Source organism: Furipterus horrens, unplaced genomic scaffold, assembly GCF_987537825.1.
Source record: "Furipterus horrens unplaced genomic scaffold, mFurHor1.1.pri manual_scaffold_5, whole genome shotgun sequence".
In the NCBI taxonomy this organism is placed as follows: Eukaryota; Metazoa; Chordata; class Mammalia; order Chiroptera; family Furipteridae; genus Furipterus; species Furipterus horrens.
Genome location: NW_028327175.1, coordinates 122,141,490 through 122,156,068, shown reverse-complemented (window position 1 = coordinate 122,156,068; position 14,579 = coordinate 122,141,490). Strand labels below are relative to the sequence as shown.

Sequence of the window (14,579 nt, the reverse complement as noted above, 5' to 3'; positions counted from 1 at the left end):
GTGCTGTTTTCCCCAATGTTGAAGATCATTTCCAGACTCCTCTTTGAACTCTGCCTGAGGACCTGCCTGTATTAGGATCAGAACATGTGGAGATGAACCAATGGAGCAGTGGCTATGAGGACAGGCCCTGAGAAGGCAGGCCTTTGGGTTCTTCCCCTTTTCCCCTTTTTCTCCTTACACTATGTTGCTCTTCACAGTAGCTTGTAAGCTCCAAGAAAGCTGCAATTTTGTTTTGTTTACCCCTGTATCCCCAGCTACTACTTCAGTTCCTGGCATGATAGATGAAGTGGTGGAAAGAATAAAAGGGCAGTATCAAGTGAGGTAACAGGAAGGTTTCTGACTTGGGTACTTCGGTACTGGTAATGCAGAGATGGAAGTGGGGCCAGGGGAGCGAAGTATCAGGTGTAGGGGATATTTGAAGTGCATGGGAAATCTAGGAAAGGGTAGGTACACACATCTAGAAAATATTTCACTGAAGGGTGCTTATAGGGACCAGAGGAATACCCCGAATAGTGACAACAGCCCATTCCTAAACAGCAGAGTGGAGAGTGGCAATCTGGAAAGATCATGTCCCATCTCAAGCGACAGTCATAGGAAAAGTACAGTCTTGTTTTTTTCTTTCATTTTTAAGAAGTTGAAAACAAGGACTGCCATGTGAAATCCTATGTGCAAGCCAAGTTTCTCCTGGTCACCTGTTTCTGATTTCTGTTGGAACAATCTAGGCCCGAGTTTTCCCTAGAAGTCTTGTGTATGTGTAGTGGTGACAGAAAATGTTGGATCCATCTTCCTTAAGGCAATGGGTACACCTGGAACAAGTAAATTCTGGGTGGCTCTAATGAGAGCTGGCCTCTTTAGCTCATTTTAGTAGTCACTTATTCAATGATTACATCAAAGAATAATGTTAAGTAAAAAGGTAGTTGCAAAATAGTACATTTCACAGATCCCAATTTTCTACAGTATTTTAGGCACTAGTTAGAAAAAGAACTGGAGGAATACACCCCTGACAATTAAGTGTTACCTCTGAGGGGTGGGATTATAAGAGACTTTCCTTTTGTACCATTGTGTTTGAATTGTTTTATAATTATCATGTATAAAAGAAAAACCAAGATTTTAAAAATATCTTTTCTAACATAACCAGGCATGTACATATATATGGCAGGTAAACACATAGCAAAAGGGCCTAAAAAACATACCAAATGGTTAACAGTGCTTACCTCTGGGGAAGTGTTGGCAGGTGAATGGGAAATTTAGCTTTATCTTTCTATAATTTGAATCTTATATATGTACTCCTGGGTTGTACAAAAATGTGAAAAACTTCAGCCCCCAACACTCCAATCCATCCATCCAGTAGTAGAACATCTCCCCAGATGGGAGGGAGGGGAAAGCCTTTGTCAGGACACAGGAAGGTTGTCCTTATCCCTCCCTGATCCCAGGACCCAGCCCAATCCCCAACCCCAGGTGACCAAACACACTGAAAAATGAGCCAAGGGGCCTCATTATAACACTCGTTTTTATATAAATATCCGCAAGTCATGTTACAGAATAAGCCCCACCTGGGAAAAAAAATTCAGTATTATGTTTTTGTTAACCTGACCCCTGCCTTCTAGGCTGGGCCCCAGCCTGGGGGCATCTGCTGCTTTGGGAAGGCTAGAGCTTCTGCTGAGGCTGCTGAAGAAGCTGCCTGTGTGGCCCACCCCCGAGCTGACCCCCTTCTTTGGTGTGTGGTACATGGTGACCTTCTCTGGCCCTCCTTATAGCCTGGGGCAGGGTGCTGGGAATAGAGCTCTAGAGAGCAGGGCCCAGGAGTCCTGGGGGCACTTCAAAATGGAGTGAGGAGACTGAGCCACTAGGAAAGTAGTAGACTCTGAAGCTTAAACGTTGAACTTTTGGGGGATGAGGGCACTCAGAGGTAACAGGAACAAGTAGGGGGAACCTGGGCTGTCAGCCAAGCAGGAAGCATTTGCCCTTTTTTCCAGCCTAGGTAACCAGGTCCCTTCCCCTGTTGGTCCACTTCCTGCCGGATGCCATATTCTAAGGGATAAACCCTGGGCCTGCCTGTCCCCTTCCAGCTCCTCCCCCTGCAATCTCCCCTCCCCCCACAGAGAAGCCAGAGGCTAGGAACACAGCACCAGTCTGAGGATTTAATTAATCAGGAAGGGGGATTACTGGGAGGGGGCACCCCTGTAAAAATGTACAAAAGGTCTGGGGGGCTATGTGAAAGGGGAGATAAATATATACATGGAACCCCCCTTCCTTTAGCCCCTCCTCCCCCAGTCCTGAGAGGGCATGAGGACTTGGGTGGTCGGTGAAAGGGAGGGGGGGCACTTTGGCCTCTGTCTTAGTGAGCCCTTGGGGAGGCAGGCCAAGGGCCTAGGGGCCCTCAGAGGGGGGCAACAGTGCACCTCAGGAGATCATGACCTTATGACCTCTGAAATGACCCCCCTCGTGTGTGCACGCGCGCACACACACATACACTCCTCTCTAGAGGTTTGTGATCTCTGCCCTCCAAATGACCCCAAGGTTCATCTGACGCTTGATCTCATGGGGGTTGGGGCTCTGCTCTCAGGTTCCATGACCTCAGAGGTGGCTGGTGAGGTCATGACCTCTGTCCTCTAGCCCTGGCTTAACATCTCAGCTATAGGACCTCATCAAAAAAAAAGGGAGGATGGAGCTTTGCCCCTGCCCCGCCCCTTCCCTCACCTCTCGGCTCGGGCTGGGCCAGGGGCCCTAGGTGGGGAGCTAGGCCGGGGGGCGGGCACAAGTGGAGGTGGTGCCCCCAAAAGGGCTCCTGGTGGGGTCTTGCTGAGAAGGTGAGGGGGTCCCGGGGCCGAAGCAGGTGGTGGTGGAGGAGCCAAGCGGCTGTACAGCAAAGGATGGGCAGGCTCCAGACCATAGAGGCGGGCAGCAGCCACTGCCCCTGGGCCAGTCAGCTCCTCACCCGCCTCATAGAAGCGGGGAGGCCTTGCAAGACGAGGGGGCCCTGCCAACCAGGTTGGCTCCAGGAAGCCAGCACAGCGCTCTGAGGGCCCAGGGCCCAGAAAGGGAGACGGCCGGGGCCTCTCGAACAGCAGGTGAAGGCCCTGAGGCCCAGCGGCGGCGGCGGCAGCGGCGGCGGCGGCGGCGGCGGCGGCGGCAGCAGCAGCAGCAGCAGCAGCGGCAGCGGCCTCCTCTTTCCGTTCCTCCTTTACCCGCACTGATTCCTTGGCTGGCCTGGCCCCTTCCTCACCAGCCCGGGCCTTGGGGGTAGCAGGAGATACTCGGGGCTGGGGCCGTGAGAAGGGGAGGTCCCTGGGTGACAGGTGTGGGGAAGGGGAGGGAGAGAATAAAGTACTCCGGTGGTCAGAATCAGGCAGAGGGAGAGGTGGAGAGTGGGGACTGGGGAGGGCAGTTTTGGGGAAGCATACCTGTCTTTCTCCTCCTTGGTGATCGAAGACTCCCTCCGCTCCATAGGCCGCTCCTTGTCTGAGCCTGGAGTCCGGGCGGCCTCAGGGGGCCGGACCCAGGCAGGAAAGGCCAGAGGACTGCGGTGCAGGCGACCCCATGGATCTGGGGGGGAGGTGAAGGCTGGTGGTGCCCCTGGGCTTTCTTTCTGGGCAAAGACGGCGCCGGAGTCTAGACAGAGAGCAAAGTAGAGTAACAGGAGCCAAGAATGGGAGGCCCCACGCAGGCACCCTCCCAGCCTCCTGCTTGAGCACATTAACTCACTGCCATAGCCTCTCACCCACCCTACCCCGCCCAGCACTCACTGAATGTGGGACTGCCCAGGCCTCCAAAGGCCCCATTGGAGAGAGCAGCCAAGGAGGCGAAGCTTGTGGGACGCCCAAAGGGATCTGTGGGAGAAAAGGGGATGGTCAGAGTACTAGGCCGCTAGCTCTTAACAGCCACCAAGAACTAATGGAAAAGTCTGATCAGCAAGCAGGCCCCAAAGACCTCAGCAGCTTTAACAACCAAGTGCCAAGCACTTCCTCCTAGCTCTGGCTAGGCACTGAGTTCTGATATGCATGTATTGTTTAACCTCACAAGCCCCACTAGGCAGACGAGATCATTCCTGCTTAAAGATAATGAAACGGGCTCAGAGAATTGAAGTGATTTGCCAACAGTCATCTAACCAGTGAGTGGTACCCCCAACCTGCAGCCTCTCTGACTCCAGAGGTCAAGCTCTTAACCCACACTCCCCCACACCAACCACCCAGACCAGCTCTTCAGCAAGCCAGTCTCCTGAAGACCTCTGCTGGCTTCCTCCCATGTGACATGGCCCTTCCCAGACTGACCCTAATTTCATGCATGTATCGCATAGCCAGTCAGCACTAACCTAGCCCACTATGGGATCTCATAATTTCCTCTTCCAGTAAAAACTTTCCCTATGCCATCGGGTTCAAATCCTCCTTGTCCACCCAAAACCAGGTTAGATCTCCCCCAAAAGCCTGCCTGAGAAGGCTAGGAGCCAGTGACCACGCTCTCTCCTGGAGCTCTGAAGCCTTCCTCCACCTTCCTCTTACCACTGCTATTCTCAGAGAAATATCTGAGCTGGCAGAGATTTTCAATCACTGCCCTTTCCTATCCCATTTTACAGATGATGAAATGAAGGCTCAGAGGAAGTACAGTAACTTGTCCAAGGTCACAAAGCAAGTAGAACCAGGTCTACTCCCCATTTCAGCTGCCTTTCAGGTCTAACTTCCATCCCCAGCTTGAAAACTCCTGGAAGTCAGAGACAAGGCCTGAGTTGCCCAACATGCCCTTGGCTCTTACCAATGTGGGTGCTGGGGCTCAGGAAGGGTCCGTGGGCCCCGGGAGCTGCCGTAAAAGGGTTGGCTGCAGCATGGACGGCACCTGGGGCAAAGAGGCAGGAGATTCTGATGAGGCTGAGTGGGCGCAAGGTGGGCGTCAGATTATAGATGTGGAACCTCAGGCCCCAAGAAGGCTGGCCAGACTCACCAGTCGCAGTGAAGAGGGAGGCGGCTGGGTGGGATAGCTCCTGGCCAGTGGGCAGGGCCCCATAGGGCCCTGGAAGGCAGGGCAGGAGGTCATTCCGAAAGTCAAGCTTGTGGGAGTCACCCTGCATGGGACAGGGACAGGGACAGGGGCAGTGAGTGAGAAGCCAGGTTTGGTCCTGCTCTTGCCCTTCCACCCCTAAACTTCACCCAAGGGCTGGCTGGTGCCAAGATGGGGACTAGGTGCTTTCTCTGACCACCTCCTTAGCCAGCCAGAGAACCTAATGCTAATTGTAGAATTGCTCAGGCAGTGACTGGGGACAGGATGGGATGTTTCTGGCCAAGATTCTGCCAAGCTCTACAGAAGGTAGATGCCCAGAGTTGAGGCAGGCCCGCTTTCCCCAGCCCTCTGGCCCCAGTACCTTCATCTTTTCCTGGTGTCTCAGGATCATGTAAGCCACACGCACGTGCATGGCACACCACTTCCCTGGTTTCTGCCGCCCCAGAAGTATGACCAAAGTGAAAGGGAAGGAAAGAATGTTCACTCGTCACCCACTCCAAGCCTGGCCCTGGGCCCAGACTTGCCACACAACATCTCCTTTTATCATCCCTACAACTAAGGGATGACTAGGTCCATTTCAAAGCCTAGGAAACTGAGGCTCAGAGAGATAAACTGTCTTGCCCAAGGTCCCATGGCCAGTTACATCTGAACCCAGGTCTCTGGCTTATGGTCCTTTGCTTTCTGCTGTTCCACATCTGGCTGCCTCCATGTCTTGGACTTCTCACTCATTCTCAAGCAAGACCCCCCACCACCCACCCCTCAGCCAAACACTCTTGACATCAGCCCCCAGCGTCATGCAGCCTGAGGTCCTCACCAAACTCACCCTCAAAGGTGGCCGGAAATGATCAGGGATCTGGGGATGGCAAAGCAGAGATTGGTGGCGATTCAAACCTGTTTACTGACCTGAGCACCTCATATCCTCAGCCCCCAAGTCCCCCCCAAACATTTCCCTGAGACCCTGGGTGGCTCCCTCAATCCTTTCCTGCTTGTGATGAGACTCCTTCCCCCACCTCTCTGGGCTTCTCCCCTCTAGCACCAAGTCCTTGAACCAGGTTCCAAGATGCTTTACTTAGAAGGCTAGGGAGCAGGTTCGTGGGCAGGCACAACACATTTCTCAACAAGAGAAGACATCCTATTAACAGCTTTATAAAGTGAGATTCCGTTTAAGATTTCTTTATAGAAAAGCATTTACTACTGCTAAAAGAGTTGGAAAACCTCTGGTCTAAAAATTACTCCTTTAGGAAATACATCCTGTGTTTTTTCATGCTGTTCCCAGAGCCCTGGGCTTTAAATGGCAGGGAAGGCTTGGGCTCCTCGTTCCACTTCACAAAGGGAAAGCTTATCTTTTCACTGTTTTATGGACAGGACTTCCTGGTATGATACAATTTGAAAAAAAAAAAAAAGTTGTGACTTAAAAAACTTGAAAACCCCTACAAAAACCACTGCCCTACTAATCTTATTTCTTGGGCAACTTCATGAAATTTCTCTTCCTTATGCCTGGGAAATTCTATCATTTACATAAAAGACACCCTCAATCACATATTAAAGGGAGGGATCAGTGATTCATTCTCAAGTCAACCCTCCTGCTCTACTCAACAAATCCTCCAGCTCCAGCAAAACCTGCCCTGGCCCCCCTCACCTGTGTCCCCTTTTGGGGAAGCCCGCTCGGCACTGGCCCCAGTCGTGGTGGCAGCTCGGGGTTCGTGCTCTGGGGAAGGGGAGTGATCAGTCAGGAGAGCTGGCACTAGGCATAAGAGGGGTCTAGAACCAAGCTGGAGACTGGGACAGGAAGGGACATGGCTTTGGGGAGACCTGGGTCCACAAGGGGAGAAGAGGAGGATGGGCATGATTTGGGGAATAGGAAGACGGTATGTAGATCTGGAGGTGTCTGAGTTTTAAGGGGTGGGAGGTGGCAGTGGTGTCTGGATTGGAAGCTCACCTTGGGCTGGAAGGCCCCCTGCAGGGAGCCAAAGGAGACAGCCGGCGGGAGGCCCGGAGGTAGGCCGGGCACTGCGGGAGGGAAGGCCGTGTACGGCTGTGGAGAGAAGGGGACTAGTCCAAGCTGGGGGTGGAGGTGCAGCCCATGTCCGGTCTGCCCATCAGTTCTCTGGCCTCCACCCTAAAGCCCCCCAGGGAGCTCTCTCAGGCTTAAAGCTCCTGTTTTTGAAGCTGAAGACTGGACCCCAACAGTTAGGGCCACACGCACTGATGCATCTACGCCCACACACCACACACATGCACTCACATTATGCCGGAAAAGGCCTTCCATCTTTCCTGGGTATTTCTCAAACTAGGGAAGAGAAGGGAAGAGTAAGCTGCTAGCCAGGGACCTGGGGCCTTCCCCTGGAAGCCAGACCCTCCCCCCAAGACTCGGCACCTCATCACCAGCCCAATAAGGAGCTCACCATGTGGGGGCCGTGGGGTGGCAGCAGGCCCGGGGGATAAGGGGTGAAGTGCTGGTGGGTATGCTGGTGGGTGTGCTGGTGCTGGTGGTTGTGCTGGTGGAACTGGAAGGCCAGGGGCCGGGCTGAGCCCCCTGCCCCCACCACCTCAGGGTAGCGAGAGTTCAGGTCCTGGCCCATCAGGTCCTGCTCTGTGGGAGGGGAGGGGGAGAAGCCTTTAATATCTGTCACCACCATGGCAGCCTCCTTGGGCCCAGGTGAGACTGGCCTTCCCTTCTGGCCTTGAGCCACTCCCTCCTCAAGCCCTACAGTCTGCTACGGTCCAAATGCCCCAAAGCCGACTGGGTCGAAGCCCAGGGCCATGGCCCCCCACACCCCCCCGGCCAGGATCCCAAACTCACCAGAAAGGGCGTTAGCAGCTGAGGCCCCAGGGTGCCCTGGCACCTGCAGCAGGGGTGGGGGTGGGGGCAGGGTGGGGCCAGAGGAGAACAAGGAGGGGTGGTGGGGTGGTGGGGGGGGCCGCAGCCCAGGGTGAGGAAAGCTGTGGTTGGACAAAGGCAGGGGCAGTGAGGGCGTCGGGGGCCGGTGGGTGAGCTGCGCGGACGAAGAGGAGGCAGATGAGGAGGAAGAGGACGAAGAGGATGATGAGGGGGGAGGCTGAGCCACGGGAGGGGCCGGGGCCTTGGGGGGCGGCCGTGAAGAGCTGGGGAGAGAAGTGGGGAGATGAGTGAAGGGTTGGGAGGTGCCAGCTCTGACAGGAGTGGGTCAGAAGCCTGGGCGATATCTTGACCCTGGTTCTCCAACATGGAAGGTGGTAGAACCCAGCCCCCAGGACTTCCACCCCCGCCCAAGGAACCCATCCTCAGACTGAGGTACCTCCCACACCCAACAACCCCTCTTTCCCTCTCTATGGCTAGTCTTCCACACAGGTGCCTCTGTTGTCTTTGGCCACATGACTTTCCCTTTTCTGACTCAACCACAGCACAAACATATCATTCACTTTGATGCTTAATCACAACAGGCCTCCTGGGTTCCTATCCTAAGACAGTGGAAGCAGCACCGTGCTGGCCTGGCCTAAGAGCTCTAGGCTCAATCTTGCCATTAACATTCTGGGTGACCTTGAGCAAGTCACTGCCCCTCTCTGAGCCTTAGTTTTCTCAATAATAATATTAAAAAAAAAAGTGATAACAACAATAATAATAAAGACAGCATCAATCATACTATCCATAATTCTTAGCCTTTAGTGAGCATTTACTGTAGGTCAAGTGCTATCACTTGTTTTACACGTCAATCCAAGTCTCCAACATTTCATACCACCTTCCCAATTGCTGCCACACCCATGTAACCACCTGTACCATTTACTTTTTTATTTAATGTAACTCAGTTTTTCACTTTTACTTAGCCTCACCCAAGCCATAACATGTGAAATCAAGGGGTTGAGGTACTACTCATGCTGGAAAAAACTTATGTAACATCTGAAATTATAACACACATCGCTATTGATGAGCATACACACTTTGGGAAACACCGCATTAACTCACAATTAATCCTCACAACAGCTTTAAGATGTAGGTACCATTATTTCATTTTATAGAAAGAAGAAATTGAGGCTCAGAGAGATTAAGTGACTTCTCAAAAATCACACCGCCAGTAGTGGCAGAACAAGAATTTGAATCCAGGTCTGACTGACACCAAAGCCAGCACTCTTAATCATCATGACAGCATTTCCCAAAGTATGTTCTGAAGAAGACTATTCCTAGCAGATGTGCCTTACAAAAAGGTCTCAACAGCAAATAATACTGGGAAATGGCACAAACTGGATTCCCCTGCATGTAAATATATAAAGGGTTCTGTCAGTTTTATAGCAATCTCTTTACAATTTGTTTCACCTAGTGTCTTTTAAACTTCTCAGTCTCAGAATCCTATCTCAGATCACAACCCAAATGTATTAGTCCATGTCCCAGCCACAGAATGCAGGGGTTGGTGCCAAAATGACCAGGCCTTTTCAGATCAAACCCCTAGACCACTCACCTGCCAGTGCTGAGGTCCAGGCTGCTGCCATAGGGAGAAGTGCGGAGGCCAAAGGGTGAGACCCGAAGCTGCAGCTGGGGTGGGGGTGGCAGACTGGGGGCGGCTGGCAGGGGTGCAGGGGCTGCAACATCAGGCCGAGGGGCTGGTGGGGGTGGTGGGTCCTTCGGGGGGAAAGGCACTAGCAGCGGATCGGGCCCAGGGGGCTGTTCCTGGCTCCGCTCCAGGCCCGACACTTTAGGAACTATGGAGAGCTTTGCTTCACAGTTCCCATTGAAGGTGCTGTGAGGGCCCGAGGCTGGGAAGGCAGGACAGTAGACATATTCAGTTAAGACCCACGCGCAGCCCAATTCCCTCCCTCATCTCCAGCTCCAGCCCTTTGGACCAACCTTTGCTGGTTGAGACAGTAAAGGATGGGTCAAGGTCGTCATCAGAGACCTGGGGAAGAAGGGTAGGGACAGGGTGAGGTTCTGGTTAGGCCAGGCCCTTACCCAGGAAGGCCAATAACCTCTGCAGCCTGCCAGGAACTGGCAGGGGTGGCAAGTCTATTCCATCACCTTAGTTGAAACACAGCAGAGACTGTGCTCTAGGATGCCTATGCTTGGGGGTAAAGGGTGAAGCAGCTGAGCCTAAGAATCTGATAGACCAGGAGGCCTAAATCATGGCAGCACTAAAATAGCAGAGAAGCAAGGAAATTAAAGCAAAAATGTCAGGTATCACTAACTGCTGGCCAATAGGCCTACCTGATTTATTTGTCTGGTCTGTAAGTGTTACCAAAAAATTATAAACTAATTGCTAATATTTAGAATCCAAATTCCTTATGAAAACTCAGACTTGCAGATTCTCTTGAGAATGGGCCCCTAGTCTCACATGGCAACAATGAGCTTTTACTAGATAGTGGCTGCCCCCTTCAAATGGACAAGAACTCTCTGGTTCACCACAGTCCCTGTCTAGCCAACTTTTAAAACTAAAACAAAACACACATCACAGAGTACAAATAAGTTAATTACAGGTGTAGTGCACCAACTGTTAGGACCCACTATTTCAAAATAACCAAACCAGCCCTATTAATAGACTGAAATACACCTTTATAGTGTATGTTCTTACACCAAGTACAATTTTTTAGTGTCCTCAATCCAGGGTCTCTGTTCATACTCTGATCCATAAGACTGACTAATGGCCAGCAGGAAGGACCAGCCTGGTTCCACAGTCACTCTGAATTTCTGGGGAGAACACTAAGGCTATAAAAACTTTAGAAAGGATGGCACAAGAAGGCAGGAGCCTTCTATTCTTTGGTCAACTGGCTCTAGTCACCAAAGTCATTTATTCTGTCAATGCCCCCCCCCACCCAATCTAATCCTGGCTCAACCTAACCCATGTTCCCCACTCAAGAGGAGGCTCTGTCTATTGCACAGAAGCCCTTTAAGCTGCAGTTCATTTTATAAGCTGTAACACTGCCTACCCAACAAGTTCTAGCTCCACTCACCCTCTCGTCCAGATCGCTTTCCGCATCACACTGGGAAGAAGGAAAGACAGAAGTGTCACAAAAAGGAAGGACTGTGGCCCAAAATCAAGAGGGACTTTTCAGAGCTGGAGTACAGGGGAGGGACCAGCACAGACGGAGAGCACTTACTATGTATCCAGCTTCCAGAGAGTGACGGGAGGAGGCCTGAGGAAGACCAGAGTCCAGAGGTGAGGGACGCTGACTGGCGGGGCCTATGGATGACGTCTACACTCCCCAACAGGACACTCAAGGCCCATCATGGCCTACTCTCAGTCTCTTTAGCTCCTTCTACTGCTACTACCCACCCATTCCCAATGCTCTGGCCATTTTCCGAATACACTGGTCTCTTCATATCTCTGTGCTTTGTCCAAATCACCTTTGCCCCATTTGTTCTCTTAGCAAAACTTATGACTATTCTTCAAGGCCAGACTAAAATATCCTAGGGGGCTTTCCCTAACCACAACCCTCCTCCCATACCCTGGGCAGAATGAGTGGCTTCCTCATGTGGGTTTCTGCAGCATCTCTCCTAGGCCTCTGCCTTCTTTTGGTATGGGTAATTGCTTGTAGACTGTTTCTTTCTTGCTACACTGCCACCACCTCGAGGGGGAGGGCAAAGACATGTCTTCATGATTCAACTAAGTCCCTTTGACACATCTCTGAATTATCAACACATTGAGGCAGACTTAGTGCCAGCCAGAAGCAAACAAGCCTCACTGTGGAAATGTCTTTGTCAGACTTGGATGGGGGAGCAGGAGCTCAAATTTGGTCTGCTTTCATCTTTGTCCTTAGGTACTGAGTTTTAAAGAACAGGGATCTATGAACAACTCACCTCTTTCCTTCTCCGCTTATTAGGCCATTTTCTGGCACGCTCTCCAGAGGGGCGGCCAGGCTCCCGATCAGAGCTGTCCTCTGGCTCCCCAGTGGCCCCACTAGAGCCCCCCCTCTTCCGCTTCCCAGAATGCTTTAGCCGATGTTCCAGTCGCTCTGGGGGCTGAAGAGAGGCATCCTTCTGTGGAGGAGGAGGAGGTGGGACTAAAGTAGATGAAAAAAGGAAAGCTCCCAATCTCTCTAGGGGTAACCAGGTTACCAAAGTGGCTCTCAGGCCGGGTAACCTGGTTGGTCCCTGGAGACTAGCTCTACCTCCTCCCACCCCAGGGCGGGGCAGAGGCCGGGCCAGAGGAGCCGGTTGCTCTGGTTTGGGGTGCCAGCATTCCCCCCTCAACTCCACCCATTCCAGGCACCGTACCCTTCTCTCTGCCCCTGTGAAGCCCCTAAAATGTCCCTAGCCCCATCAGGCCCCACCTGTAAGGCCTCAAGGCTGGCAAAGCTGGCGATGGCAAAGCCATCGATTAAGTCCTCCTCCTCTTCTTCCTCCTCCTCAGGCTCCTCCTCAGCTTCGCCTTCGTCTGCACCCCCCTCCTCCTCCTCCTCTTCCTCTCCGCGACTACCAGAGCCGGCAGGGCGCTTCCGACCTCGGGGCCGTGGTGGCCGAGGCCTGGGACGCGGCCGCCGCCGTCTTGGGCCTCCCGGACGCTCTCCAGAGGAAGCTGACGACCAGGGCCTGGCAGGCGGCGGTGGCGATGACGAGGACGAGGATCCGCGCGGGGCGGCCAACAGGGCCCGAGGTGCATCTCCACCAGGGCCTCGGCGGCGCCGCTGCTCCCGGTCTCGGTCTCGGCGTGAGCAGCGCCGCCGCCGCCGCTGCTCTCCCTCAGCGGCCCAGCCCGGGCCCGGGGCCGCGGCCGTCTCCATGGCGACCGCCCTCAGTGCCGCATCCAGAGGCAGCGGGGCCCTAAACGGCCTGTCCACAGGCCCGGAGTCGCGGCGTTGGCGGCTGCACAGGGACGGGAGGGCCACGCTTCCTCTTTAAAGCTGGATTTGATGGCCCTAAGCTTGACCCAAGGCCAAGGCCTGGAGAGCCGGCACCGACCCTGGGCGACAAGCCCGAGGGTCACCCCCACCCCCGTGGGCCCGACAGGGCCAAGACCACGAAAACGGCGCGGCTGTCCCTTTAAGGCAAAACCTCAAGTTGTCCAGCCCCTGGCCCCTTTAAGACGACCCGGCGGGACACCGTCGGCCTAGTGCGGTGGCCACCCCCAGCCAGGGGTCGAGACTAGTCCCTCCGAAGAGGAAGGACCACCCCTTTAAAAGGGACCGAAATGCTCGCCCCGAACCGCAGACCTTCCCTTTAAAAGTGTCTCAAGTCCTCCGGCTAAAAGAGGCCACCCCTTTAAGGTGCCCAGGGTCCTCAAAACATAAGACCGCAGCTTTACAGAGCCGTAGTTTGTTTCCAATACTCCACAAGCGGCCACTTCCCCTTCAAGCTGAATTTAAAGGACTTCTGGAGTGGGAGGTAAAGGGGGTAAGACTCCTCACTCGCTCCAATTCTCCCAACAGCACAATTTTCAATTTGTCAGCTTCTGTTCGGCGGCTTCCCCTTTAAGGCTGGAGTTCCAGTCTGCCGAATCCAGTAGCCACCCCTTTAAGGAGATTTAAAGGGGCCTCCTCCAGTCCCAACTCTTCCAGCCTCCGCCTCCAGTCGCCATGAAAGGCTAGATGTGGGGGCGGGGCCGCGGCGGCCAGCCCTCCAAAGCCCCGGATGTGAGGCAACGGTGACGGGTAGAGCTTCTCTGTCTGCCGACATAAAAGTTTCTTCCTCCTTTCTTCGTCTCCGTGTGACTTGCTCCTGAAGGGATCCGAAGGACGGCCTTTGGTCAGCGGGGAAGCTCCAGCATACCCTCTTGTCTCATTTTGTAGTCTTGGGCCTCCTCCCTCTTCCTCCTCAGCCTACGCCTCCTTCCTCTCTCTGCCTCCTCCCACTCTTTGCCCGCTCCCCTTCTCCCCCTCCACAGGTTTAGTCTCTGATAGGTGGAAGTGTACGTCAGGGCAGGGGGCGGAGTCAAATTCGGGGAGTGGGTAATTTGTAACCGCCCTCAAATTCTGGATTGGGTGTACGTCAGATTAGTTACGTCCTTCATAATCTCGTGACTCAACTGGTTATAAGTAGGTGTTGGGCGGTTCCACAGGCGACTCCGCCTTTTCCTATTCTTCGTTCATTGGCCTGCCTTTTGACGGCACGAAACAGAGGAGTCGGGAGGTGGTGCTCGAGCCCTGGGGAGCGGTTGGCCGCTGGGCAGAGTGTAGCTGCGGAAGGCACCTGTCCTGAGGCAGTTACATCCTCTCTGCCTGTCCGCTGCTTGACTTAAGCCGCAGGCCGCCAGGTTTCTCGTACACGCGCGGGTCAATACCGTCATCTGGCAGGCAGCTAAGCAGGATTAGCTCCATGGAGTTGAGTAGCCTGGACAGGCGTCGCGCCTGGACGTGTAGCGTTTTCTCTCAGTTCAATGGGAAGGTGCTGGCCTGTCACATCTGCGTGCTAACAAGAAAAATAAAAAAACTCCACCTTGCTCTTGTGTGCCCGGTACTTTCTCACATATTAACCCATTGGGTAGTAAGGATTCTTTTAGGAAGGTAGTTATTAGACCTGTTTTACAGAGGGGGAAGGGACTGATGCACAACATTTAGTTTCCTAACCAGGATTTGGCCTTGACCTACCTCTAGTCTGTGCTGTTAGCCACTGCTGTATTTTCCTACTAAGTTATGAAAGCTGAAGAGTGCCACTTCTGGCCCCTGGTTGCCTGGGTTACCCTTTT

The 14,579-nt window shown here is 53.5% G+C and overlaps 1 protein-coding gene across 1 annotated transcript; it reads right to left on the bottom strand.

Moving 5' to 3' along the window:
- Positions 1-2,463: 2,463 nt before the first annotated feature.
- FBRS (fibrosin) lies at positions 2,464-12,986 on the bottom strand. The gene is made up of 18 exons (XM_090277616.1): positions 12,229-12,986; positions 11,756-11,935; positions 11,056-11,091; positions 10,909-10,938; positions 9,812-9,860; positions 9,426-9,720; positions 7,796-8,097; positions 7,398-7,585; positions 7,238-7,282; positions 6,932-7,027; positions 6,632-6,700; positions 5,816-5,845; positions 5,354-5,425; positions 4,936-5,056; positions 4,750-4,830; positions 3,747-3,830; positions 3,405-3,612; positions 2,464-3,288 (listed from the first exon to the last, which is right to left on the bottom strand). Exons 1-18 carry the CDS (start codon positions 12,676-12,678, stop codon positions 2,697-2,699), a joined length of 2,928 nt encoding a protein of 975 aa, XP_090133742.1. The 5' UTR covers positions 12,679-12,986; the 3' UTR covers positions 2,464-2,696.
- Between the last annotated feature and the right edge of the window lie 1,593 nt (positions 12,987-14,579).

Coding starts and splice junctions, on each gene's coding strand:
- FBRS (XM_090277616.1), bottom strand. CDS start 12,678: ATGGAGACGGCCGCGGCCCCGGGCCCGGGCTGGGCCGCTGAGGGAGAG. Junction 10,939..11,055: donor CTCTGGAAGCTGGATACATA/GTAAGTGCTCTC, acceptor CCTTCTTCCCAG/TGTGATGCGGAAAGCGATCT. Junction 5,846..6,631: donor TTCCCCAAAAGGGGACACAG/GTGAGGGGGGCC, acceptor TGCCATCCCCAG/ATCCCTGATCATTTCCGGCC.